This window comes from Ornithorhynchus anatinus, chromosome X5, assembly GCF_004115215.2.
Source record: "Ornithorhynchus anatinus isolate Pmale09 chromosome X5, mOrnAna1.pri.v4, whole genome shotgun sequence".
NCBI lineage: Eukaryota > Metazoa > Chordata > Mammalia > Monotremata > Ornithorhynchidae > Ornithorhynchus > Ornithorhynchus anatinus.
The window spans coordinates 66876004-66902438 of NC_041753.1; the positions used below are offsets into that span (position 1 = coordinate 66876004).

General features: G+C 46.8%; 1 protein-coding gene across 1 annotated transcript in view; it reads right to left on the reverse strand.

Annotated features, from left to right (window-relative positions):
• FRMD3 (FERM domain containing 3) overlaps nt 1-23184 on the reverse strand; it is a 242163-nt gene extending 218979 nt beyond the window's left edge. The window contains exon 1 of the mRNA XM_029056075.2: nt 23000-23184. Within this exon, the coding sequence (XP_028911908.1) occupies nt 23000-23146 (147 nt within the window). The 5' untranslated portion in view covers nt 23147-23184. The remainder of the gene's footprint in view (nt 1-22999) is intronic.
• Nucleotides 23185-26435: the final 3251 nt, after the last annotated feature.

The window sequence follows — 26435 nt, forward strand, 5'->3', positions numbered from 1 at the left end:
CTATTTATTGCCACTGTTCTCGTCTGTCCGTCTCCCCCGATTAGACCGTAAGCCCGTCAAACGGCAGGGACCGTCTCTATCTGTTGCCGACTTGTTCATCCCAAGCGCTTAGTACAGTGCTCTGCACATAGTAAGCACTCAATAAATACTATTGAATGAATGAATGAATGACTGTTGAACCCCATGTGGGACAGGGTCTGTGTCCAACCCTATTTGCTTGTATCCACCCCAGTGGTCAGTACTGTGTCTGGCACAGAGGAAACACTTAAATACCACAATTATTATTATTCTTATTATGCACTAGAATTATTATTATTATTCACTTATTATTATGCACTAGAGCACTAGAAAACTTGGAAAAGTACAATATAACAGAGTTGGCAGACACATTCCCTGCCCACCACAAGCTTACATCCTTGACTAAAAGGGATCTATCTCTTCTGAAAACTTTTCATTCCCTCACTCCATGGGCCCATATCACTCAATTAATCAATCATTCAGTGGTATTTACTGAGTGCTTATTATGTGCAGAGCACTGTACTAGCGCTTGGAAGAGTACAATACAACGGAATTAGCAGACACGTTCCCTGCCCACACTCCTTCACTAAAAATAAATAAATGACTTGTTAATAATGTGGCTCAGTGACTAGAGCACGGGCTTGGGAGTCAGAGGTCATAGGTTCTAATCCTGGCTTCGCCACTTGTCTGCTGTGTGACTTTGGGCAAGTCATTTCACTTCTCTGGGCCTCAGTTCCCTCATTTGTAAAATGGGGATTAAGTCTGTGAGCCTCACGTGGGACAACCTGATTACCTTGTACCTACCTCGGTGATTAGAACAGTGCTTGGCACATAGTAAGTGCTTAACAAATACCGTCATTTGTTATTATTATTATATTTCCTCAGTGTTTACTATGTGCCTGACACTGTGCTAAGTGGAGTAGATACCAGCAAATCGGGTTGGACACAGTCCCTTTTCCACATGGGGCTCACAGTCTTAATTCCCATTTTACATATGAGGGAACTGATACCCAGAGAAGTGAAGTGACTTGCCCGAGGTCACACAGCAGATACATGGCAAAGCCAGGATTAGAACCCAGGTCCTTCTGACTCCTAGGACCGTGTTCTATCCAGTAGGCCACACTGCTTCAACTTCACACTAACGTTGACATTCACCCGTGAGTGTATGTGTATTGTTCAAAAAGTCCAGTGGGAGAGCCACCAACACAACCCAACAGGAGCAGTTCTAATGAAGACTGTCCTTTGTTGTGCCATTACGATCTTAGCTTTGAGTCGGATGGGGAAGATTTTCAACGTGTGCAGACTGGAATTTCTCTTGCTATTTTTCCATTCCATCGATTTCCTCAGTTTATCCTCTTGTTCCACTTCTTCGGTCTCATCTAGTTTGACTTGCTCCACGTATGGCTGAATGACCTTCTAGTGGTCACTGGCTCAGAGGGAACTGCTGAAGATCACACAAACCCAGATCCATGACCTAAGTCTGCTCTGTTAAGTTAGACAAGGGCTGAGCAAATCAATCAGCGGCTGGGGACTATTTTGTTCACTCCAAATAGAAAGAGTTTGTGGGGGTGGGGAGGAGGAAAAGGGGGAAGGGGAGGAGAGAGGACAGGGGAAAAAGAAGAGGGGCCAGGGAGAGGAAGGAAAGAAGAAAATGAAAGAAACCAAAATTCTTCCTTCTAAAAATGCAGGATTCCAGTTGTGTGTCACATTTTTGCAAGGCATGCATGCCGTGTCAAATTTTCAGCATACACATTAGGTCTTCTAAAACGTCAGCACCTGGATCTTGAAGCCTGCCGTGAAAATTGGTAGAATGATTTACTGCAAATAGCTTAAGAGATTTCCTTTTCCAATGCTCGAGAAATCAATACCGTCCATTCAGCCATAGAAAAAATAGACCGCAGCTAGTGGAGGCCATGGCAGAGGCAGCAACAAGAGGTTCACTCCCAGAGGATTTTCCGGTTCCTCCTTTTTCACCAACAAAGGCATCAGTTGAGTCTGCCAACTAACGATACACACATCTAAGGATGATTTCAGCTGCTGCAAGGCCAGGGTAACTCTGAACTTGAAGGCTCCATGCCCTTCCACCCATCTAAAGTCCCTATGGGCATTTCTCTAACAGTTCCCTTTTGTTCACTGTGTTGCCCAAGCGCTCAGTACCGTGCTCTGCACATAGGTAGCACTCAATAAAGACCACTGATTGATGGAGAACAGGAGAGCTCCTTCCATTTTTTGAGCCAAAGACAAGTTGAAACTCATACAGAAGTATACAAAACTTCATTCATTCATTCAATCGTATTTATTAAGCGCTTACTGTGTACAGAGTACGGTACTAAGCGCTTGGGAAAGTACAACAGCAATAAAGAGTGATGATCCCTGCCCACAATGAGCTCGCAGTCTAGAGAGGGGGAGACAGACATCAATGCAAATAAACAGACATGCACATAAATAAATAAAATTACAGAACTTGATCATCTATATTGAGATTTTTCTTTTCAAGGAGGCACCTGAGTTGACATTGAAAGTTTTACCATCCTGGCTTGCCAAGGCTCCTAAGCAAAGAGAGATTTCACCAGATACACCAGCCCACCAGCGTGGAGTAAGAAACAATCCGTATTATGGGAGAATTTCTCTCGCTTTTCTGAGATAAATGAATCCTCACATACCTAGGAATCAATCAATCCTTTAGGATATAAGTTCTCTAGACTGTGAGCCCATTGTGGGCAGGGAATGAGTCTACCACCTGTTATAGTATCCTCTGTCAAGCGCTTAGTCAGTCACTCAATCATATTTATCAAGCACTTACTGTGTGCAGAATGCTGTACTAAGCACATGGGAGAGTACAAAATAATACAACAGGCATATTCCCTGCCCACAAGGTGTTTACAGTCTACAGCGGGGGACAGATCATCATATAAATAAATTACAGATCCGTACATGAGTGTTGTGGGGCTGGAAGGGGGGGATGAATAAAGGGAGCGAGTCAGGGCGATACAGAAGGGAAATGAAGAAAAGAAAAAGAGGGCTTAGTCAGGGAAGGCGTGGTATGGTGCTCTGTACGTAGCACATAGTAGACGCTCAATAACTACGGTTCCCCTAGGAAGTCAGGCCAGCTTCCTAACTGGATCAAGACTAAAATGGAGACCTGGGTTCTAATCCTGGTTCCACCACTTACCTGCTGTGACCTTGGGCAAGTCACTTCATTTCTCTGAGCCTCAGTTCCCCCATCTGCAAAAAGAGTATACAATACTTGTGCTCCCTCCTACTTAGACTGTGAGCCCCAGGTGGGACCTGTTTATCTTATATCTACCCCCACGCTTAGTACTGTGTTTGGCACATAGTAAGCACTTAACACAATTATTATCATTATTATCATGAATAATAATAAAAAATGAATTTTAAGGGACCCTCCCCTACCCTAAACATTGGCCCTGCCAAAAGCAGGGTTGATCTTGGCCCGGGCTCAGAGTGGGAGGGACCTGAGCCAGTTGGACTCCACTCAATCACAGTGCACAGTCCTAGTTGCAACCTTGATGGCAGGATAAACATACATTCGGCACATCTCCGGCCAGCTCTCTCAATAAATCTCACAACCTTCCCCTTTCCCAACTACTTTCCCTCTCCCTTTTCTTCTTCTCAGACCCCTGGCCTCCCTCACCTCTCACCCTTTACCCCCGTTGTTTCTCCGGGATGTCAACAGCCAGCAATTCTTCAAAAAAGGTTTTGTCAGCGATCCTTCATTGCAAAGAAGTCTGTCGGCATTCTCTGGTGTTCTTCACACTTGAATGAGGAAGTGGAATTTTTAACAGTGCCCTTCGGTTAAAGGTTCTCTTTAAAAATCATCACCTGCCAGCAAGACACCAACCAAGACAAGCAGAGGGTAGTGACAGGGAGACAAGCGCCTTGCCCACTCGGGCTTCAAAAAGTGGAAAAATCCATATACATAAGGAAAGAGGCCCAGGGCACCCAGAGAAATAAGAAGGGAATGTCAGACTGAAAAAACACAAACAGCACAAAGAGAATAAACGTGTTGGGAGCCACCTTAGTCATAACCATCCCTCTCCCCACCACCCCCAAACCTGGAGGTCAAGGACTCCAGGGTCACACCTCAAGGAATTTCCTCCCCATCAGCTTCCTGTCCCAAAGAAAATTTAAAAAGAAAAAAGCTTTTCAGGCAACTGAGGAAAACTTTTCAACTGAATCTTGGAAGGAACTCTTTACCTTCCAACCACTAGCAACTGTAATAGCTGCTCATCACATTCTCTCATCCCCTCCCCTCCAGGCACTGTCTTTCAGTCAGGGACTCAAAGCAACAATGAGATTTCAAGCAGCGGGCAGCTCCTCTCCCTCTAATCTACCACCGTGATTTCTCTACCTCCCACAACCGCTACTTCTGAGCAGCAATCAATCAATGGTATTTATTAAATGTGTATTGTGTGCAGAACACTGTATTAAGCACTTGGGAGAGAACAATATAGCAGAGTTGGTAGACATACTCCCTGCCCCACTGAACTTAAAGTCTACAGGGGGAAAATCAACATCTTTCCCACTAATAAAATGGAGGTCTCCCCTGCACTCAGATGACTTTAGATATCCAGGACAGTAACTGTCACTGTGGGCAGGGACCTTGTCCATTGGATCTGGCGAGAAGGAGATCGTTGGTGACCTTGGAGAGGGTGGTTTCCGTGGAGTTTGATGAAGGGGATGAAAGCCAGATTGGACGGGGTCAAGGAAAGAACTGGAAGAGAGGAAATTGAGACCACGGGTGTAGGTAACTCATTCAAGGAGTTTGGAGAGGAATGGTAGGAAGAAGATGGGGTGGTAAACTGGAGGGAGCTGAGGGGTCAAGGGAGGATTATTTTTAGGATACCAAATACATCAACTCCATCCACCACCTACACAAGTTCTGCACGTGTATTAAAGTCGCCGTGTCCCATTTGGTCGCCATACCCAAACTACCTTCTCTTGATGCCCAAATCCACATCCTCAACACCACCCTTTCCACTGAACTCATGTAAGCTCTCAATAAATACCATTGATAGATTGGTCGCATGACCTGTACATCCTGACTATATGCTTCTGACATGTAGCCTTCATTTTAGAAAATTATGTAAAAGTGGAAAGTTTTTAAGAAACCTACGTAATCCTGGATTGCCATGTGGAAAATTAAAGTGGAAGAACTAGAAGGAAAAAAATATGGGCAATTTTTGCCCAAGGAAAAGGAGACAGTGAAAGGGGTTCTCAGGGTCACAGTGAGTAAGCACTCAGTCTTTTGAGATAATTGGTGTTTTTTCCCCCTAGTATTTTCTTTGGTGGGTAGAGGGAGAAGTCGGAAAAGACACCTTTGCCTGACTTTCAGACTGTAAACTCTAGACTCTTGACTGTAAACTAGCTGTGGGCAGGGAACACGTCTACCAACTCTGTTAAAATGTACTCTCCCAAATGCTAGCACAGTGCTGTGCCCACAGTAAGTGCTCAATAAATACCACTGATTGATTGATTGATTTCAGAGGGAGGGAAAAGTTAAAATCTCTCTTAAGTCTTAAAAGCTTGGAAAACAGCACAAAAGTGTCCTTCTTCTGGAAGAACAAACTACCCCCCCAGACACACACACTCTCATCCCAAGAGATTAAAATCTGCTCAACGCTTCCCAATTGGACGTTCTCAAATTACGCTGACTGGCCCGGACCTGCTCACAATGTGCTTTTGCCCTTGAATTACTAAGTTTAGAATTAAATCAGCACTGGGCAAGGTGGTGTCAGCAACCTGGGGGGGTGAAGTGGGGGAGGGGAGTTAACGCCTGCTTCAGTATCAAGCAAGGAGACCAGGGACAAAGTTTTCTAGGTGTCATTAGTCCCAGGCATGACCCTTAGCAAAAAATGCTTCTCTAAGGGCCCATTTTGCTGCTTATCCAGGAGCATGTGAAGCTGTTTCCCTGACAAAGCTCCAGGTGGTGTGAAAGGACATAGGATTTCATTATTTTTATGTTTAAGAATTTCTACATAGAGGATGGTGCATTGGGGAGATTCTTAGTTCTGATTTCCCAGCTTTATGGAAGTCTCCAAGGTGTCCTCAACTCAGTTTTCTTTCTTCTCTACCCCCCCCCCCCCAACAAAGGCAGATGAATCCAGTTAGTTTAAATTACTGTTATTTAAGCTGTTGCCTGAAAACATGTGGTTCCTCTCAAAATGGAAGCGAACCAGCCCATCAGCCAGAAGGAAAGCTCAATGGAGACTGTCCCCTCTTCATTTTTCTACGTCTCCTTTAAATCTCAAAAAACCAAATCTGCATGCCAAAACCCAGTCTTGGGTCCCAAAGAGCTGAGAAGGGCAAACCAAGATTGTGTAGTAAGAAAACAGATATCTGGAAGGGCTCACCTCAGTATGGGTTCTTTGCCAGGGGCAGGTGGTGATCAGTTTCTGTTTCATTTGGGGTTTTCAAAGAGTTAAAAGAAGGCACGCAACACAAAACCCAAAGAGCATGCCAATAAATCAATCAATGGTATTTTTTGAGAGCTTACTGTGTGCAGAGTGCTGTACTGATTAATGAATCATATTTATTGAGCATTTACTGTGGTCAGAGAATAGCACTGTGTGTTTGGGAGAATACATTATAGTGCTTGGGAGAGTACAATAGAGAACTGCTGTACAAAAGCAGATGCAAAGCATGGAAGAGAACAGTTCAGAGGACTAAGCTGTGGTCAAAAAATCTCAAGACAATCCTCCCCAACCTCGACTCTACCATTAATTTGGGGCCATCTTGGGCAGACCACTTAACATCTGGGAGTCTCGGTTTAAAGTCGACTGCATGTGCACATACTGAAATCGCATTCCATCAGGTGAGTGTGTTCTTGGTCACCAAGCAGCGTGGCCTAGTGGAAAGAGCCCAGGCCTGGGAGTCAGAAAGACCTGGGTTCTAATCCTGATTCTGTCACTTGTCTGCTGTTTGAGCCTGGGTGGCAAACCAAATTGTGCACTCACAAGAGGGGGAAAACTGAGAAACTAAGGTTGGAAGGAATAACAAATTGGATTGGCTAATTAGATAAAAAATGTTTATTCATTCATTCAATAGTATTTATTGAGCATTTACTATGTGCAGAGCACTGTACTAAGCGCTTGGAATGAACAATTCGGCAACAGAGAGAGACAATCCCTGCCCATTGACGGGCTTACAGTCTAATCGGGGGAGACAGACAAAAACCAATAGCAATAAATAAAATCAAAGGGATGTACATCTCAATAACAAAATAAATAAGGTAAAAATATATACAATGAGCGGACGAGCACAGTGCTGAGGGGAAGGGAGAAGGGGAGGAGCAGATGGAAAGGGGGGGAAGAGGGGCTTAGCTGAGGGGAGGTGAAGGGGGGGCAGAGAGGGAGCAGAGGGAAAAGGGGAAGCTCAGTCTGGGAAGGCCTCTTGGAGGGGGTGAGCTCTCAGTAGGGCTTTGAAGGGGGGAAGAGAGTTAGTTTGGTGGACGTGAGGAGGAAGGGCATTCCAGAACAGCGGAAGGACGTGTGCCGGGGGTCGACAGCGGGACAGGCGAGAACGGGGGACAGTGAGGAGGTGGGCGGCAGAGGAGCGGAGACTATAGGGTGGGCAGTAGAAAGAGAGAAGGGAGGAGAGGTAGGAGGGGGCAAGGTGATGGAGAGCCTTGAAGCCTAGAGTGAGAAGTTTCTGTTTCATGCGGCGGTTGATAGGCAACCACTGGAGGTTTTTAAGAAGGGGAGTGACATGCCCAGAGCGTTTCTGCAGGAAGATGAGCCAGGCAGCGGAGTGAAGAATAGACTGGAGTGGGGTGATACAGGAGGAAGGGAGATCAGAGAGAAGGCTGACACAATAAACCAGCTGGGATATTATGAGAGCCCGTACTAGTAAAATAGCCGTTAGGGTGGAGAGCAAAGGGCGGATCTTAGCGATATTATAAAGGTGAGACCGGCAGGTCTCAGTGACGGATTGGATGTGTGAGGTGAATAAGAGAGCCGAGTCAAGGATGGCACCGAGGTTGCTGGTTTGAGAGACGGGAAGGATGGTCGTACTGATAGGGAAGTCAGGAAGAGGACAGGGCTTGGGAGGGAAGATGAGGAGCTCAGTTTTGGACATGTGGAGTTTTAGGTGGCGGGCAGACATCCAGGTAGAGACATCCCGGAGGCAGGAGGAGATATGAGCCTGAAGGGAGGGGGAGAGGACAGGGGCAGAGATGTAGATTTGTGTGTCATCTGCATAGAGATGATAGTTGAAGCCGTGGGAGCGAATGAGTTCACCAAAGGAGTGAGTGTAAATGGAGAACAGAAGAGGGCTGAGAACTGACCCTTGAGGAACTCGTACAGTTAGAGGATGGGAGGGGGAGGAGGAGCCCGCGAAGGAGACCGAGAATGAACAGCCAGAGAGATAAGAGGAGAACCGGGAGAGGACAGAGTCCGTGAAGCCAAGGTGAGATAAGGTGTGGAGGAGAAGGGGATGGTCTACAGTGTCAAAGGCAGCTGAGAGGTCAAGGAGCATTAGGATATAGTAGGAGCCTTTCGATTTGGCAAGAAGGAGGTCACGGGTGACCTTTGAGAGAGCAGTCTTGGTAGAGTGGAGGGGATGGAAGCCAGATTGGAGGGGGTCCAGGAAAGAGTTGGAGTTAAGAAATTCTAGGCAGAGAGTGTAGACGACTTATTCTAGGAGCTTGGACAGGAAGGGTAGTAGGGAGACAGGGCGATAACTGGAAGGGGGAGTGGAGTCGAGAGAGGTTTTTTTTAGGATGGGGGAGACATGGGCATGTTTGAAGGCAGAGGGGAAGAAGCCAGTGGAGAGTGAGCGGTTAAAGATAGAAGTTAAGGAGGGGAGGAGGGAAGGGGCGATGGTTCTTATAAGGTGAGCGGGAATGGGGTCTGAAGCACAGGTGGAGGGGGTGGCACTTGAGAGGAGGGAGGAGATCTCCTCTGAGGATACTGCAGGAAAGGATGGGAAAGTAGGGGAGAGGGTTGGAGGTGGGGGGAGAGGCAGAAGGGTGACTTTGGGGAGCTCAGACCTGTGTTAATTTTCGTGATGAAGTAGGTGGCCAGATCACTGTGGGGGAGGGATGGAGGAGGGGGAGGAACAGAGGGCCTGAGGAGAGAAGTAAAGGTCCGGAACAATTGGCGGGGGTGACGGGCATGGGCGTCAATGAGGGAAGAAAAGTAGTTTTGCCTGGCGGAGGAGAGGGCAGAGTTAAGGCAGGAAAGGATAAATTTAAAATGGATAAGGTTGGCTTGGTGCTTGGACCTTCGCCAGCAGTGTTCAGCAGCTCGAGCATAAGAGCGTAGGAGGCGGACAGAGCAGTGACTCAGGGCTGTGGGTTAGTGGAGCAAGAGCGGCGGAGGGAAAGTGGGGCAAGTGAGTTGAGATGAGTAGAGAGGGTGGAGTTGAGAGTGGTAACCTGATCATCGAGAGTGGGAAGAGAGGACGGGGGGCAAGGTGGGGAGAGATGCTTTTGGAGAGATGGATGGGATCAACAGTGCGGAGGTCTCTGTGGGGGAGTAGTACAGATTTGCAGGGGGAGAGAGTGTGAGAGAGGAGGCAGGTGAGAAGGTTATGGTCTGAGAGAGGGATTTCAGAGTTGGTGAGGGAGGAGATAGTGCAGAGGTAGGAGATGTGCTGTGAGTTTATGTGCTGTACATATTGATAAATGTAGTTGGTGCGTGATATGTTTATCTTGCTAAGAAAAGAAGCTGCTGGAGGACTGGGTGTCTGTACACCACAGTTTATTAATGTTTTATAAATACTGAGCGGCAGCAAACAGGGCAGTTCTATGAGCATCCAATAATGAAAGGTCGGGATACTTTACAGAATCCCTTTGCCAAACCCTCAAAAAATAATCTGTTTAGAAAAATATACTAAGCGTGGCATAGTGGAAAGAGCAAGGGCCTGAGAGTCAGACGGTCATGGGTTCTAATCCCGGCTCCGCCCCTTGTCTGCTGTGTGACCTTGGGCAAGTCGCTTCACTTCTCTGTGCCTCAGTTACCTCACCTGGAAAATAGGGATTGAGACTGTGAGCCCCACGTGGGACAGGGACTGTGTCCAACCTGATTTGCTTGTAACCACCCCAGCACTTAGTACAGTGCGTGCAATACAGTAAGCGCTTAACAAACACCATAATTATTATCATCATTATATTACCCAGCCCCTTACGAGAAACTGCCGTTTCTCTCCCACATCGTGGGGGCGAAGCAAACGACTGCAAAGTTTTTCAGTTCCTGACCACCCACTCATTTTTAAATCCGCAATCCCCTTAGCGGTCGACAACAGCAAGTAGGTTGATGACCTGCAAATGAAAACAGAACTCGACGTATTCATCTGGAGATGATTTCTTGCGCCTTTTCCTTTCACTTATGTACCTTAGTAATAATAATAATAGTGACAATAATGGTATTTGTTAAGCACGTCCTAGATGCCAACACTGTGCTAAGGGTTGGGTTAGCTGCCAGCCAAACAGATCAGACGGGGGGGGCTCACAGACTAGTGTGTCTCGGTTATAGTGCCAGACTTTTCCATAAACCAGGAAATGGCCAAGCAGGCTTCGGAAATACATCTAAACCTAGGAAATAATTGTCACCACCAGGATCAGCGGCACCAGCCCAATACCATCTGCCTCTCAGACCCTATTCCCCTTCCAAGTCTTACACCATTGTAGCACATTTGCTACTGTTGGGAATCGCTACTGGAAAGAGCAATTACCCAATTTTTCCTCTCACCAACTCCAAACCTAGTTCTGTCCTTCATGGTGGGGAAGTGACAACGCATCCGGCAGTTGACCATGGCCCTTATCTGTAGCCAGCATATTACGACCTCCCTCAGACTGGTCCATGATTTAATCTCTTGTAATTGGATATTTTTTATTGTATCGTGCAACAGATGTCCTTCACTTTCTGGTTGACTTGAGGGCCAATTTCAAGGGGTTTAAATTTTAATCGAGAAAGAACCATTAGCTAGATCAGCAGTCTATGCCCTTCTAAGCCCAAAAGTTTCTCAATCCATGGCACTGCTTAACAGTTGACTAGCACTGTCCTTTCCTTGGGATTCAATGGAAAATTAAAGCAAGGAGTCAGGCGAAGTATCTACTAGGTTTATATTTGCATTCCAAACACTGAGAACATCAAATAAATATTCCCCACAAATGCACAGAATGTTTCAAATGGATCTGGCAGCATTTCAGGCATCGGTACATGCAACGGCCCACAGCTTGGAGACTCAAGATGCCTCTAGGTATATTTCAGTATCTGTCTCCCTTATTAGACTGAAACTTTTCGAGGGCAGGGATCAGGTCTACTAACTCTAATGGATTCTCCCAAGTGCTGAGTATGGTAACCTGCCCATGGTAAACTGTACCGTGGGGATCTTGTCACCTAACTCTGTTGTGTTATCCCACCCACACTTTTAGTACAATGCTCTGCATATGGTAGGTGCTCAAATACCAGTGATTGATTTTTCTGGAAGCAGCACTTAGCATTTATGTAGTCCCACAGCTTTTATGTACATATCTGTAAATTATTTATTTATTCATATTAATGTCAATCTCCCCCTCTAGACTGTAAGCTTATTGTAGGCAGGGAATGTGTCTATTTATTGTTATATTGTACTCTCCCAAGGCTTGCATACAGTAAGCGCTCAAGAAAGACGATTAAATGAATTTTTCTCCACACCAGAAGCAGGTGCTGGTCAACATCTTGCAAATTATGCAAATCTAATAAGCAACAGAATTAGTTAATTTCAGCATTTCCATGTCAAGGGAGAAGACTCCTTACAACATTCACATTCAATCTGCCACCTAATGCTCTCTAACTTTAATTTGCTTTTTGGTATCTGCACATGTGCAAGCTGTGAAAATAAGCAATGGCTCATAGACATAGAGTCTAAAAGAAAATAATATAAGGGGCTGGATCATCCAATGGCTTCATGTTGGGTTTCCGGGAGACTTAACTATATGTCTATGGTGGAAGTGTGCTGCCGGGAGGTGTTTGTGTTTTCTTATCAAATAAGAAATCAAATTAATACCTGTTCTCCTTCCTACTAAGCCCCTTGTGGGACAGGGACTGTGTCCAACATGATAACCAGGACTTATTTAAATTATACTCTACTGTCCCAAACTCTTCGTAAAGTGCTCTGCACACAATAAGCGCTCAATAAATACGACTGACAGTACTTAGAACAGTGCTTGTCACATAGTAAGTGCTTAACAAATACTATTATTATTATTATAAAATGGGGACCAGCTGAAAGAGGTATGGTTGGCTAGAACAGGAAACAAGATGGTGTTGGTAGATGTGAAGGGACCAATCCTAATCTGCCTTTTTAGCAAGCGGGCAAAGGGGAAATGGCCCGAGTCCACCCCTCACCTAGCTGTTAGGGACCACCCCACAGCCAAATGGACACCAACTAGCCTTATCTCATCTTCGCGCCAACCTCTGCGGTGGCTCATGATCCTCTCTGCTAAGAGCAGTCTCGCAGTGTTGAGGGGAAGAAAGCAGAAAGGTTCAGGGGTGTGCCCTCAGTAGGGAGTACAGGAGTAGGTGATCTTTGACCTAGGGCGTTAGGGCCCTAATGCCAAGTAAGATTTCATCAGGAGGCTCTTCAGAGAGCAAGTGTTCTACAACGTGAAGTATCTAAGGCAAGAGTCTGTCCTGAATGACTCAGAAGCATGAAAACAAGCATGGCCTAGCAGAAAGCGCCTGGGCCTGGGAGTCAGAGGACCTGGGTTCTCAACCCAGCTCTGCCCCTTGTCCTCTGGGTGACTATGGGTGAGTCACTTCACTTCTCTGTGCCTCAGTTCCCTCATCTTCAAAATGGCATAATAGATGGAGCCTAGGCCTGGGAGTCAGAAGGTCATGGGCTCTAGTCGCCACTCTACCACTTGTCTGCCGTGTGGCCTTGGGCAAGCCACCTTCAATTCTCTTTGACTGTTACCTCTTCTGTAAAATGGGGATTAAGACTGTGAGCCCCATGCGGGACAAGGACTGTGTCCAAACCCATCGGCTTGTATCCACCCCAGTGTTTAGGACAGTGCCTGTCACATAGTAAGTGCTTAACAAACAACACAATTATCATTATGTGGGACATGGACCATGTCCAACCTGATTAGCTTGCACCTACCCCAGCACTTAGGACAGTGTCTGGCACATAGTAAGCATTTAACAAATATCACAATTATTATATCCTAGTTCCGTGAGGGAATTAAATATACAAAATTTTAAAAAGCAGTAGTTTGTTGTTGAGGCTTGAATCTCGCTCTTCCTCACTCTTCAAAGGAAAATTAGAAGGAATTCCTGAAAGTGAAAGGCAACTCAAATCTCACTGAGTAATCAAAGATTAAAGAGATAACAGATTAAAAGCGGGGCCAGCAGGCCAACCAGCAGGAATTATTCAGTTGAAAGCCCAAATCCCCAGTCAACAAACACTAGGCCAGGCATGTGCCAGCAGTCACTTAATCTCCGCCACTGCAGTGGAACGGGAATCCAAGAGTGACAGGTTCAAAAAATCTCCAAATGAAAACTATGGTAATCGTTAGTAAATGCTCTAACCTCCCAGGCTCACATTTGGAGAGGGATAAAAAATAAGGAAGAGGGATGTTGTCATGCTGCTAGGGTCTCAAGGCAGGGGCATAAGAAGCGGTATGGCATAGACAATAAAACATGGGCTTGGGAGTCAGAAGGTCGTGGTTTCTAATCCCTGCTCCACCACTTGTCTGCTGTGTGACCTTGGGCAAGTCACTTCACCGGTCCTCAGTTACCTCATCCGTAAAATGAGGATTGAGACTATGAGCTCCACAGGGGACAGGGATTGTGTCCACATTGATTTGCTTGTATCCAACCCCGCGCTTATTATTTCTACTCCTGCCCCCCTCCTCCTCCCCCTGAATTCCTGGACTCTGGTCAGAAGGTGACAAGATGGATGGGGAGAGTAGCAGCTGAGATCCCTCAAAAGTGTTGCTCTCAGAGTTGGAGCTGGAGGGCTCTCCGATCAATCAATCAATAGTATTTATTGAGCGCTCACTGTGAGCAGAGCCCTGTACTGAGCTCTTGGAAGAGGAAAACACAGCTGAGTTGGCAGACATATTCCCTGCCCACAAAGAGCTTACAGTGTAAGTTTTTTTTAAGAAAATCTGCCTTCGAGAAGCAGTCGTGGCCTAGTGGGAAGAGCACAGGCTGGGGACTCAGGAGACCCGAAAAATAATAATAATGGTATTTGTTAAGCACTTACTATGTGTCAAGCACCATTCTAAGCACTGGGGTAGTTACAAGGTAATCAGGTTGCCTCATGTGGGGCTCACAGGCTTAATCCTCATTTTACAGATGAGGTAACGAGGCCCAGAGAAGTTAAGTGGCTTGCCCAAGGTCACACAGCAGACAAGTAGCAAAGCTGGGATTAGAACCCACGTCTTCTGACTCCCAAGCCCGTGCTCTTTCCATTAGGCCACGCTGCTTCTCCATCCCTGTTCTCCCTCTCTATTATGACTGTAAGCCCCATGTGGGACAGGGATTGTACCCATTCTGACTACAAGCTGGGTGTGGGCAGGGAACGTGTCTACCAACTCCGTTACTCTAGTTAGTTCCAGTGCTAGACACAGAATAAGCACTCAATAAATGCCATTGATTGATTGACTGCACTGTCAATCAATTGCCTACTTAGAGCTTACTTAGCACTTAGTACTGAGCACATAATTAAGCTCTTAAATAAATACCACAATTATTATTCCTCTTACCTTTCCCTAACCCCTTCCCCTGCTGTCTACTGTGAACTGAGGATCAGCCAGAGCGTTATCCCATCCCATATCAACCTGGGTCCTTAAAAACCTACAGAAAACAATCAGTCCTCTCTCCTACTCCCATGGCACCCCAAACATCAGAGGCACCCCCAAGGGACACACTGTAATTTTGCATTTCCCCTAAGCAGTAATTACCTGGGACGCTGCCTGATGCACAGCTCCAGATCAGGCAGTCTTTCCTGATAACAATAATGATGGTGTTTGTTAAGCTCTTACTTTGTGCCAAGCACTGTTCTAAGCGCTGAGCACTGTTCTAAGTGTTGGTACCCAAATGCCAATACATCTGTTGTGCTACTTCTCTTACAATTAAGCCAGGCAAAGCAGATTTTATGTAACAAGGAATAGCTCATTTATTGATGTTTGAGCCTACCAAATATATGAGACAGTTTCATCTCTAACACTTCCTGGCTACTGCTGAAGTTTTCCTTATTCTTAAGGATGTACCAGACTAGCCAATAATCTTCCCCTTTCTAATAAAGATTATGTAATATACCTGATAAACATAAGGTTGATGATCTCATTTACAGAGTGCTATGATATCAGTCATTGGTATTTATTGAGCACTAACTGTGTGCAGAGCATTGAACTAAGCACTTGGGAGTAATAATAATGTTGGCATTTGTTAAGTGCTTACTATGTACATAGCATTGTTCTAAGCGCTGGGGAGGACACAGGGTGATCAGGTTGTCCCACGTGGGGCTCACAGTCTTAATCCCCATTTTACAGATGAGGTAGCTGAGGCCCAGAGAAGTTAAGTGACTTGCCCAAAGTCACACAGCTGACAAGCGGCGGAGCCAGGATTTGAACCCATGATCTCTGACTCCCCAGCCCGTGCTCTTTCCACTAAGCCACGCTGCTTCTCTAAGTGCAGAATGCACTTGTCAGAAGGTGCATTATGAGAGTTAGTAATAATAATAATTGCAGTATTTGCCAAGCGCTTACTATGTGCCAAGCACTGTATTAAGCGCTAGGGCAGATACAAGCAAATCACCTTGGATGCAGTCCCTTTCCCGAATGGGGCTCTCAGTCTTAATCCCTATTTTACAGATGAGGTAACTCAGGCACAGAGAATTAAAGTGACTTGCCCAAGGCCACACAGCAGACAAATGGCAGAGCAGGGATTAGAACTCATGATCTTCTTACTCCCAGGCCAGTGCTCTAGCCATTACGCCATGCTGCTTTCCACATTCCCTGCCCACAACGAGCTTACAGACATTAATATAAATAAGTTATGAATATGTATAGAAGTACTGTAATCAAATCAACAATTTTAAGCAGTTTTGATTAATCCTTTAGGCTTGCTCCAACTGATCCTCTTGGAGCATCTTGCCCTTGCTCTCTTTCTTTCCGTCTTGATTTGTTCATGATTCCTCGTGCTTTCATATGTACTCTACAACTGCGCAGGATTGTCTCATTCTACTTTCCCAGAGTGTTTCTGATTTGTTCGCAGCCGGAAGTAGGGGAGAATGTAGATCTGTTCCATTAGTAACACCTTCCTTAAAACACTGCCCTGACCCTCCCAGTGTTTTCCTCTGAGTCTAACTTTAATAATAATAATTGTGGTACTCATTAAGCGCTTACTATGTGCCAGGCACTGTTCTAAGCGCCGGAGTGGATACAAGGAAATCGGGTTGGATGCAGTTCCCTGTCCCACATGGGGCTCACAATCTTCATCCCCATTTCACAGATGAGGCAACTGAGGCAAAGAGAAGTTATGTGAGTTGCCCAAGGACAGACAGCAGACAAGTGGTAGAGCCAGTATTAGAACCCAGGTCTTTCCGACTGCCAGGCCCATGCACTATCGTCTTCCACAGTTTTACTTTCTGTTTTCTTGACATCCTGTCTCTTTTAAGTGTCCTCTCCCTCACTGGTTTCCTATCCAAAGCTGTTAGAAATCCAGTTCTCACCTTTCTCCCAAAGAATACCTCTCCAGGGACCGTCTCAGTATTTCCTGGTGAACAATCATTGGATGTTTTTAAAAGATTATTTATTTGAGATTACAAGATGTTACATTTTTCTCTCAACAATCTAATTTGTGGCTAATTCATCATCTCTCTCCTTCTGTATCTCTATTTTTCCTTGCAAATCTAATTTCCGTCAGCAGCATCAACTTTCAACTGAAGGATAACTCTGCTACCAGAATGTAATCATTCCTAAGGTCAATTTTACAGCTGGTAAGGAACTCACTTCCCTGTACCTTCATATACCTCTCGATATCTGGTGTCACTAGCTTCCCAGACCGAATTATATGCTCTTTTAATTTACTAGAGAGCTAAATGAATTTGTTTACTCCAAACTGCCACACTATTTTGCTTAATAATAATTGAGATCATTTCTGCTTATAAAATTAATATATACTAAGGCTGATATATAATAGGAACCCATGTTTGTCATATTAGCTCGGGTGAATGATCTACATATCGCTTCTGAACATTCATAGGTTAAATTTTCAACCTGTTATAAACCAGTTATCCAGCAAGCTCTTCTTTGATTGCATTTAGAATTAGCTGTATACCCCATCCTGGGTTATTTTCGTCATTTTTTTGTTTCCAATCCTCACATCTAGCTTTATAAATGAAGTTGTCTTCTTTTGTGTCCTCTGAAGTCGCTTAAAACTGCTGCTGTCATTTTAAATAGGTTGTACATGCTGCTTTTTTCTGATTCCCATATTCCTTTCGCAATTGTAAATGCATGCAGAATGGTTATATCATAGCAGCAATAGATTTTTCCAAATCTTTACTGCTAATAGCTCCTACCACATTTTTGCAGCTTCATGTCACTTCCATTCATACTGGATTATCCAGTTTTCCAATTTGACCCTCAATCAAAACCTGGTTGTCCTCTGCCGAAAAACTTGCCCCAACTGCATCCAAAAAGAATTAGCTTTAGCAGTTTGATTTATTTTAATGGTCAGCTCATCCATTTCCCAGGCTTCCCCCCCCATACTTTCTCAATCTTCTTCCAATTCCAATTTGATCTCCAAAGAAGGTCTTTGCTAAAGTTCCCAAATTGCATCTTTGACAAATTCTTGAGCAATCCATCAATCATATTTATTGAGCACTTACTGTGTGCAGGGCACTGTATTAAGCACTTCCCTGCCCACAGTGAGCTTACAGTCTAGAGCACTGCTACATAGGTTGCAAGGCCTTCCATTTTCAGCCTAAAATAATACCTGAATGTATAGAGTCCAATTTTTTTTTCCAAAGTGCTTTCACATCAATTATCTCATTTATCTTCACAACATCCTTGCAAGTTAGGTAGCAGCAGGGATTATTAGTAGTAGTAGTAATAATAATACTCATTTTTGAATTTAAGCGCTTATTATGTGCCAGGCACTGTACTAAGCGCTGGGATAGATATACATTAATCAGGTTGAACATAGTCCATTGTCCCTCATGAGGCTCACAGTCTTAATCCCCATTTCACAGATGAGGCCCAGAGAAGTGAAGTGACTTGTCCAAGGTCACACAGCAGACAAGTGGCAGAGCTGGGATTAGAACCCAGGTCCTTCTGAGTCTCAGGCCCGTGCTCTATCCACTAGGGCATGCTGCTTCTCATTGATAATAATTATGGTACTTAATAATAATAATAATGTTGGTATTTGTTAAGTGCTTACTATGTGCAGAGCACTCTTCTAAGCACTGGGGGAGATACAGGGTAATCGGGTTGTCTCACTTGAGGCTCACAGTCTTAATCCCCATTTTACAGATGAGGGAACTGAGGCACAGAGAAGTGAAGTGACTTGCCCACAGTCACAGCTGATGAGTGCCAGAGCCGGGATTCGAACCCATGACATCTGACTCTCAAGCCCGGGCTCTTTCCACTGAGCCACGCTGCTTCTTTTTAAGCACTTACTATGAGCCAAGCACTGTTCTATGCGCTGTGGTAGATACAAGGAAAACGAGTTGGACACAGTCCCTGTCCCACATGGGGCTCACCATCTCGATCCCCATTTTAGAGATGAGGTAACTGAGTTCCAGAGAGGTGAAATGACTTGCCCAAGATAATAATAATAATAATAATGGTATTTGTTAAGCGCTTACTATGTGCAGAGCACTGTTCTAAGCGCTGGGGTAGATACAGGGTAATCAGATTGTCCCACGTGGGGCTCACAAAAGCAGACACGTGGCAGAGCCGGAATTAGAACCCAGGTCCCTCTGACCCCCAGGCCCATGCTCTATCCACTAAACATCATTACTCCCATTTTTACAGATGAAGAAACTGAGGCCCAAAGTCTCACTGCCTGCTCCACTTAAAAGCACTACAACCTTCCACGAATTCTCTTTTAGATTTTTAGGTTCTCTATTAGTCCCCTGGCTCTCAGGAACAAGTCAAACTCTTTAAACGTTTCCGGGCAAGGAGCAGCATTCCATCGGTTTAAATGTGCAAGGTGTTTTTAACTGTTCCTTGACTAAATCAGTATGTAATTTTCCTCACCAATCTGCAGTCTATCTTCTTCTCACTCCCAGTACTATGTGTGTATTTCTTTTACAATTAAGCCAGACGATGCAGATTTCAAAAAACAAACAGGTGGCTTCTTGATATGTTTGAAACTATTTACAACGTGTCACCTTCTTCTGTTCTGGGGTATCCTTCTTTGGCTTTTGGTTCTACCTAATTCTAATTAAAGCAGCTGTCATCATTCTGCTGAAGATTTAACAAGCAATTGGGAAAGGAAGAATCGACTAAGGACTCCATGAGGGCATGCATCATCCCTTCCCCGTGTTCTGTAAGAGTGCCTATCACAACCAGTCGTGATTACTTGGATACAGACAATCAGGCAGTAGTATTTATTGAACACCTCCTGGGGGCAGAGCATTGTAGTAAGCAACTGGGAGAGTACAATGCATTAGAAGCAGTGTGACGTAGTGGAAAAAGCACAGGGTTGGGAGTCAGGGGTGGTGGGTTCTAATCCTGGCTCTGCCACTTGTCTGCTGAGTGACCTTGGGAAAGCCACTTAACTTCTCTGTGCCTCAGTTACCTCCTCTGTAAAATGGGGATTAAGACCTTGAGCCCCACGTGGGACAACTTGATTACCTTGAATCTACCCCAGTGCTTACAACAGTGCTTGGCACAAAGTAAGCGCTTAACAAATACCATTATTATTATTATTAGATTGAATAGGCCCGATTCCTGCCTTCAAGGAGCTTACAATCTAATGGGGGAACACAGACTTATAAGAGCTTACCAATAAGAGGAAGGGCTCAAATAGTAGAGGGTGTAAAATGGATTGTGTGCAAAAGCGCAGCAAGAGGTTATGAGTGCAAAAATGCTGATATGTTAAGTCTGAGGTGTCAGTGGGGCAACCAGGTAGAGAAGTCCTGAAGGCAGAAGGAAATGTGAGACTGCAGAAAAGGAGAGGTGCCAGGGCTGGAGGTAAGCTTTGGGGAACAGATGGATGTATACGATCCATTCCAGGAGTTTGGAAAGGAGTGAGAGCGGGGAAATGGGTCGGTCCAGCACAAGACTAGGTCTTCGATCACATATGGTATTTTAAACCCACCACCACCTGCTCTAGGGAACACACGTTTGACCAATGTGTCAAATTGGTCAATTGGAAGATGATGGCTACCATCTTCCCACAGTAAGTCAAACTGCCTTGCTTAATGGAAAGATCACAGGCCCGGGAGTCAGAAGACCTGGGTTCTAATTCTGACTCCACCACTTCCCTGCTCTATGACCCTGGGCAAGTCACTCACCTTCTTGGTGTCGCAGTTCACTGATCTGTAAAATGGGGATTCAAAACCTGTTCTCCCACCTACTTAGACTGTGATCACCAGGTAGGACATAGGACATGGACTGTGTCCAACTTGATTATCTTTTATCTATACCGGCGCTTAGTACAGTCCTTGGCACATGGTCAGTGCTTAGCAAAGCCACAATTATTATAATCATCTCCATGTCCTTTGTTCAATTACAGCACCACCCAGCCCCAAGCACCCTGTTTCCCTAATGCAACAGAGGGCTGTCTGGGGTACGCACCCTCACCTAATTCAGCCCCCACCTCCACTAATCTCCATGATCACCCATGCCTCTTCATTTCGCCAGCTGCATTTATTTATTTTCCCTATGAGCCACTCACTGGCGAGGAAAAGGTGTGCCCTGAATACCTCAAAGGTACTACAGACTAAAGAGCTGCCTGCCAAGATTTCCCACTCATTAGGATTAAATCAGCGGCAGCAGCCTTCCCGCACGGAATTAGAGTAGCGGAACACGCGGCAGTGATTCCTTGCTGCATCCGTTTGGTCTCCGGGATCAGGTGTCCAAGGAGGAGTTCTTAAAGGGGGGCTATTAAGTACTAGAATATGTGTTACCCAGAGAGATTGTCGATGATCATTCCCGGGAGATATTTGGTAAAAAAAAAAAATAGGTTTGAGCCTCATCTGTCTAATGGGAGTTTGGGTGTGGTCCTTGAAGGTGGGGAGCCTCTGTATCCCTCTCTGGAAAGAAAAACAAGCAAGCAGGATCTTCTAAATGCCTGAGAAAAAGGTCGGTACCAAACGTTCACAGAACCTTACCCATTTCAGTTGAAACCCAGGGACCTTTGAGGTCTGCCTCCATGGCATTCAGTCCCCATGAGTAAGGTGTCCTGTGGACACAGACTATGTGAAAACACTTCCCTTCAGCCAACCGCACGCTCACAGGCTTCCTATTCTTTGGGGAAATCAGCTGCCTCTCGGCACAGAAGGGTCGGGTAAGCTCCTCTAGACCGTCAACTCCTTGTTGGCAGAGAATGTGTCTACGGACTCTTGTTATATGGTACTCTCCCGGGTGCTTAGTACAGTGCTCTGGGCCCGGCAAACGCTCCATACATATCATGGATTGATTGACAGACCCCACTCGAACCACTCGGTCATGCAATTTTAGCGACGGGAGGGAAAGGAGATGAGAGCCGATCTGTTTTCCTAACGCTGCCTACTTCCCCAGAGCGGACTGGGCTGCTGCTCCTGACATCCAACGAGATGTAGAAAGTAAGCAACCCCACGATTACATACAGGTCAAACGATTCCGGCATCATCGGCCAAGTGTATACTTTGCTGCCCTTTACTAGGACACCCAAATTCGAGGAACGCTCGCCGTGTCCCGACTGGGGAAGGTGATGGCAAAACTCTCGGAAGGAAGCGAATCGGTACACTGTAGACTGGAACACGCAAAAGCTCGAACAACGAAAATCTCGACGGGAGAATGTGCCTGAAAATAGTTCTGCTTTGTAAAAGGGAGAGGCTTTCAAGTCTGCACAAGTTGGGGGGGGGGGGGGGGGCGAGAGAGAGACAGAGACAGGCGAGAAATCCTGGAAGGAACATTCAAGATAGGGGCGGCCCCGAGAGGGCCTCGAAAGCGACCGCGAGGGGGCGCTGCCTACGCGTGTCCCCCGTCGATGGGGAGGGGTGGGGGCTCCAGATACTGTCCTGGACCGCACAGAAACACAGGGCAGAAGAGCGCACATCCCAAAAAGACCCAAAAAATAAAATAAAATTCAAGTGAGAATAAGTCAGAAGCCAAAGATGAGTAGCGGGCTGAGCCGAAAATAAGTTCTCCCTCAGGAGAGCCCTGTGCCCGAGATGGGGGCGGGGAGGGGGGGCGGTGTGCGTGTGTGTTTGGCGAGGGACGGTCGGTGGCGAGGAAGGCAAGGGGAGCTAGATGGTCTCCCCCTGGCATCGCCCTACCTAGACGCCCTTTCGGGCCGGGAGGATGAGCGGGCAGGGTGCGGAGACGAGAAGGAGGGGAGTTTGAAAGAGGGACTGTTTAAGATCTCCCTCCCCCCACCCCTACACACACACACATCACCCCCCACCCCCAGGGGGCTTTGGCTCGAGTGAATTAGCCCGGCGCTATACGGGACTTTGCCCTCTCCAGAAAGATGCCCGCTTTGAGCAGCAAGTCCGCTGTGGGCGCGCCGGCTCCCCGAAGTTGGCCGCCCAACGCCGACGAGCCGAGCCCGCGCCAGGGGCAGACAGGCCGGGGGGGAGAGGAGTCGCGGGGCAGAAGGCAGGTAGAGGGGCGGGGATGCAGGGGGGTAGGTGCCCCTTCCCCTCCCCCTTCCCCTCCCCCTTCCCCTCCCCCTTCCCCTCCCCCCCCGCCCCCCATGCTGGGGCTCAGCCGGAGGCTCCCGGCCGGGGTGCCGGGCTGACCGGGCAAGAGACCGCGGGCGGGCGGACGCGCGGCCCCCCTCGCCCCGGTGCCGTTGCCCCCAACCCTCACCTGGATGAGGCAGGAGATCTCGGAGTCGTCCAGCAGCCGGATGGTGCATTTCATCTCCTGACTGAGCGATCTGATGCTGGAGCTCCGAAAGCGGATCATCTTCATAGCCCTCCCGCCTCTCCGCACGCACTGGCAGGAGGCGAACATGCACCGCAGCCCCGGGGAGCGGAGAAGCCCGGGACGCACGCAGGCGCGCGCGCGCACACGGCCACGGCCGGCCACGGTCGGCCACCCACAGGCGGGGGGCGGCGGCGGGAGAGCACGGGACGACGGGCTCAGCCCCGAGCCGGCCGTTCTGCTCGCCGCCGGCCAGACATCCTGCCAGAAGGAGCGATGACGGGGGATTCCTTCCCTGCCCCTGCCACCCTCGACCCGAAGACAGCCCGACACACGCACATGCACACACACACGCACACACACGCCCCCGTCAAAGAGGGGGCCCAAGAGCGAGCCGGGAGGGACCCACTCTCCAACCGACGGCCAGACCCAGAGGGAGAGAGAGAGAGAGATCCCTGAGGTTCTGATGCCGTTGCTGCTGCGTCAAGCTCTGCTCCGCCGTCTCCCTCGGCTCAGCTTTAGCTTCCCTCCCCATTTGCTCACTCTAACCCTCCTCCGCCCCCTCCCAGGTGGGACACCACCAACCTCTGATAGAGCCGGCAACCTGGCCCCCGTTTCTTTTACCGGAATCGCCTAGGGTTCGCACTCCTCCGCAGAGTCATGACATTGACAACTAGAGAGAGGGGATGCCACCCTCTCACCTCCACCCTTTGGCAGCAGCCCTGGTTGATTAGAAGGAAGGAGGGACCCACTGTCGAAAGAGTTAACACATCATTTGGGGACTTCCTCCAAAGCAGAAAGACTTCTTGGAAACCAGGTGATGGGCAATTTCACTAGGATGGCATTACTCTGGATAATAGTAAGGGGTGGGAATATTAGTAATTTAGCATTTTGGGGACCGTGAATTTCAGGCTCAGAGCCCTTCCATTCTTCCTGCAGTTCTCTCAACATGGCGAGGTGATTTTTTTTTTTTAATAATGGCATCCCTTTACCACTTACTACGTGCCAGGCACCGTACTGAGGGCTGGGGTAGATACAAGCCATTCAGGTTGGACACGGTCCGTGTCCCACATGAGGCTCATGGTATTCATCTCCATTTTACAGATGAGGTAACTGAGGCACAGGGAAGTTAAGTGACTCGCCCGAGGTCACACAGCAGACACTTGGTGGAGCTGGGATTACCACGCAGGTCCTTCTGATGTTGACGGATGTTAGGTCGTGAAAATCCCACCGTCCAGTCGTCCTAGTAGCGTCTCGTTTTGCGGATGACAAAACTGTGACCAGAGAGGTTGTGGTACCTGCCCGCGGTCGCTCAGCCAATCTGTGAGGCAGACTCTCGGTTTACCAAGGGGAACTTTTCTCTTAAAAGTCATTAAGTACTTGGAAGGCTTGGGACCTCATCTCCTTGAGGAAAGGAATCGTATCTTCTAACTCTGTGGTACTCCAAAATATTTAGTTCAGTGCTGGGCACACAGTAGACTGTAAGCTCCTTGCGGGCAGGGATCGCATCTACTAATTCTATTATACTCCCCGCAAACCTCAGTACAGTGCTCTGCACGTAGTAGAGTGTTAGCTCTTCAGGGGACCGTTCTATTGATTGATCGACGGAATCATTCTACTCATTCTATTGAATTCTCCCAGATGCTCCGCACACAACAGGTGCTCAACAAATACTATCGATCGACTCTAGAGAACCAGGAGTCAGGAAAGCTGGAGTTTAGTCAGGGCCAGGGTGTTAGGATGCTGTTGGCCTTGGGCACAAAGTAGGAGCTCAAAGAACATTAGTGATACTAATAATAGTCCCAGAACGGCCACCGACTTTAGCCAAGTGGCTTACCGTGCGTCTCAGTTTAAACAGGGAGGGAGTTTTCCTCCCTCCCTCCCTCCTTAGCGGGGTTGATGGAAAGACAAAAGTGAGATGAGGGCTATGACAAGGCTTTGGAAAACAAAAGTGTCCTGTGAATTTGAGGAACTGTATTACCCTGCTTTTACAGATAGGGTTGACGGAAAAGAAGCAAATTAATTCCTCAAACCTGGCCCCAAATCCGAGGGAGAAATAGAGGAAGGGGGAGGCTATGGAGTGGTTAGAAAAGGTAAAGAAAAAATATAATGTAGCTGTTCCTGAGGAGCTGCCCTTGTCAAATGGTCCCAGAGGAGGTAGGAGAGGTTGAGAAGTGGATTTCCCTCCTGGCTACTACTCTTCCATCGCTAACAGATAGAGGTGTTACTTAAGAGCAAGATGAAAAAAGTGGAAAAAGTCAAGATCGAAATTGGGCAGAAACTCATGCAGCTTATATCAATTTTCTAAGAGAAACAGCCCCAGTGCCCTCTTTTAATAGGGATGGGAAAGAGAGGCCAGGAAATGGGAAGAGATCCGAGTTCTAGTCAATCGTATTTATTGAAAGCTTACTGTGTGCAGAGCACTGTACTAAGCGCTTGGGCGAGTACATTACAACAACAGACACATTCCCTGCCCACCGTGAGCTTAGTCTTGGGCCCAGCTCTGCCACCTGCCCGCCGTGTGGCCTTGGGCAAGTCACTTAGCCTCTCTGGGCCTCAGTTTCCTCATCTGTAAAATGGGGAAAAAATAGTCATTCTTCTTCCCCCTTAAATTGTAAACCCCATAAGGGACAGGGACTGCGTCTGATCTGATTATCTTGTTATCTACCCCACTGCTTGGAACACAGTAAGCCCTTAATAATTACCATTGTTATTATCATTACTATTATTATTATGAGAGCCTGGCAAAGGAGGCCAGAGGAGGAACGTGTGATTAAAGATCATCATCAGGGCCGCTGTCCCCAAAGGACTATATACCCCCGTGGTGCCCTCTGGTGATTGAGACGAGGAGGGCAGGAGTGTCATCAATGCAGTTATTAGGGTCCACCTTCATTCAAATGCATTTACCGAGCGCTTACTGTGTGCAAAGCACTGTACTGAGCACTTGGGAGAGTACAATATAACATGCCAACATTAGCTTCCTTCATGGCACTAATCCCACCTTCAAAACTTCCCAAAACATTCCCTGATTAATCCCACATCTTCCTGGTCATATTGCCTCTCCATTAGCCCCCAGGTGGATTATTTGTTTATATTATTTATATCTGAGCTCTTACACTTTTACCTGTTGTAGGTAAGGGAATTTATGTCTTCTTGTCTCCCCCATTAGATGGTAAACCCCTCAAAGGGGTAAATGGTGGAGTGTTTAGACAGAGTCTATAAATATACACATGTATATTCAATTGTACGTTCAATTTTTTATTAGTAGCAGTATTAGTAGAATTCACTGGTGCCATGCACTGTACAAGGTGCTTGGGAAATACAGAATAAAGAAATGGCATGTCTCCTGCCCACAAGGAGCTTACAATCCCATAGGGGA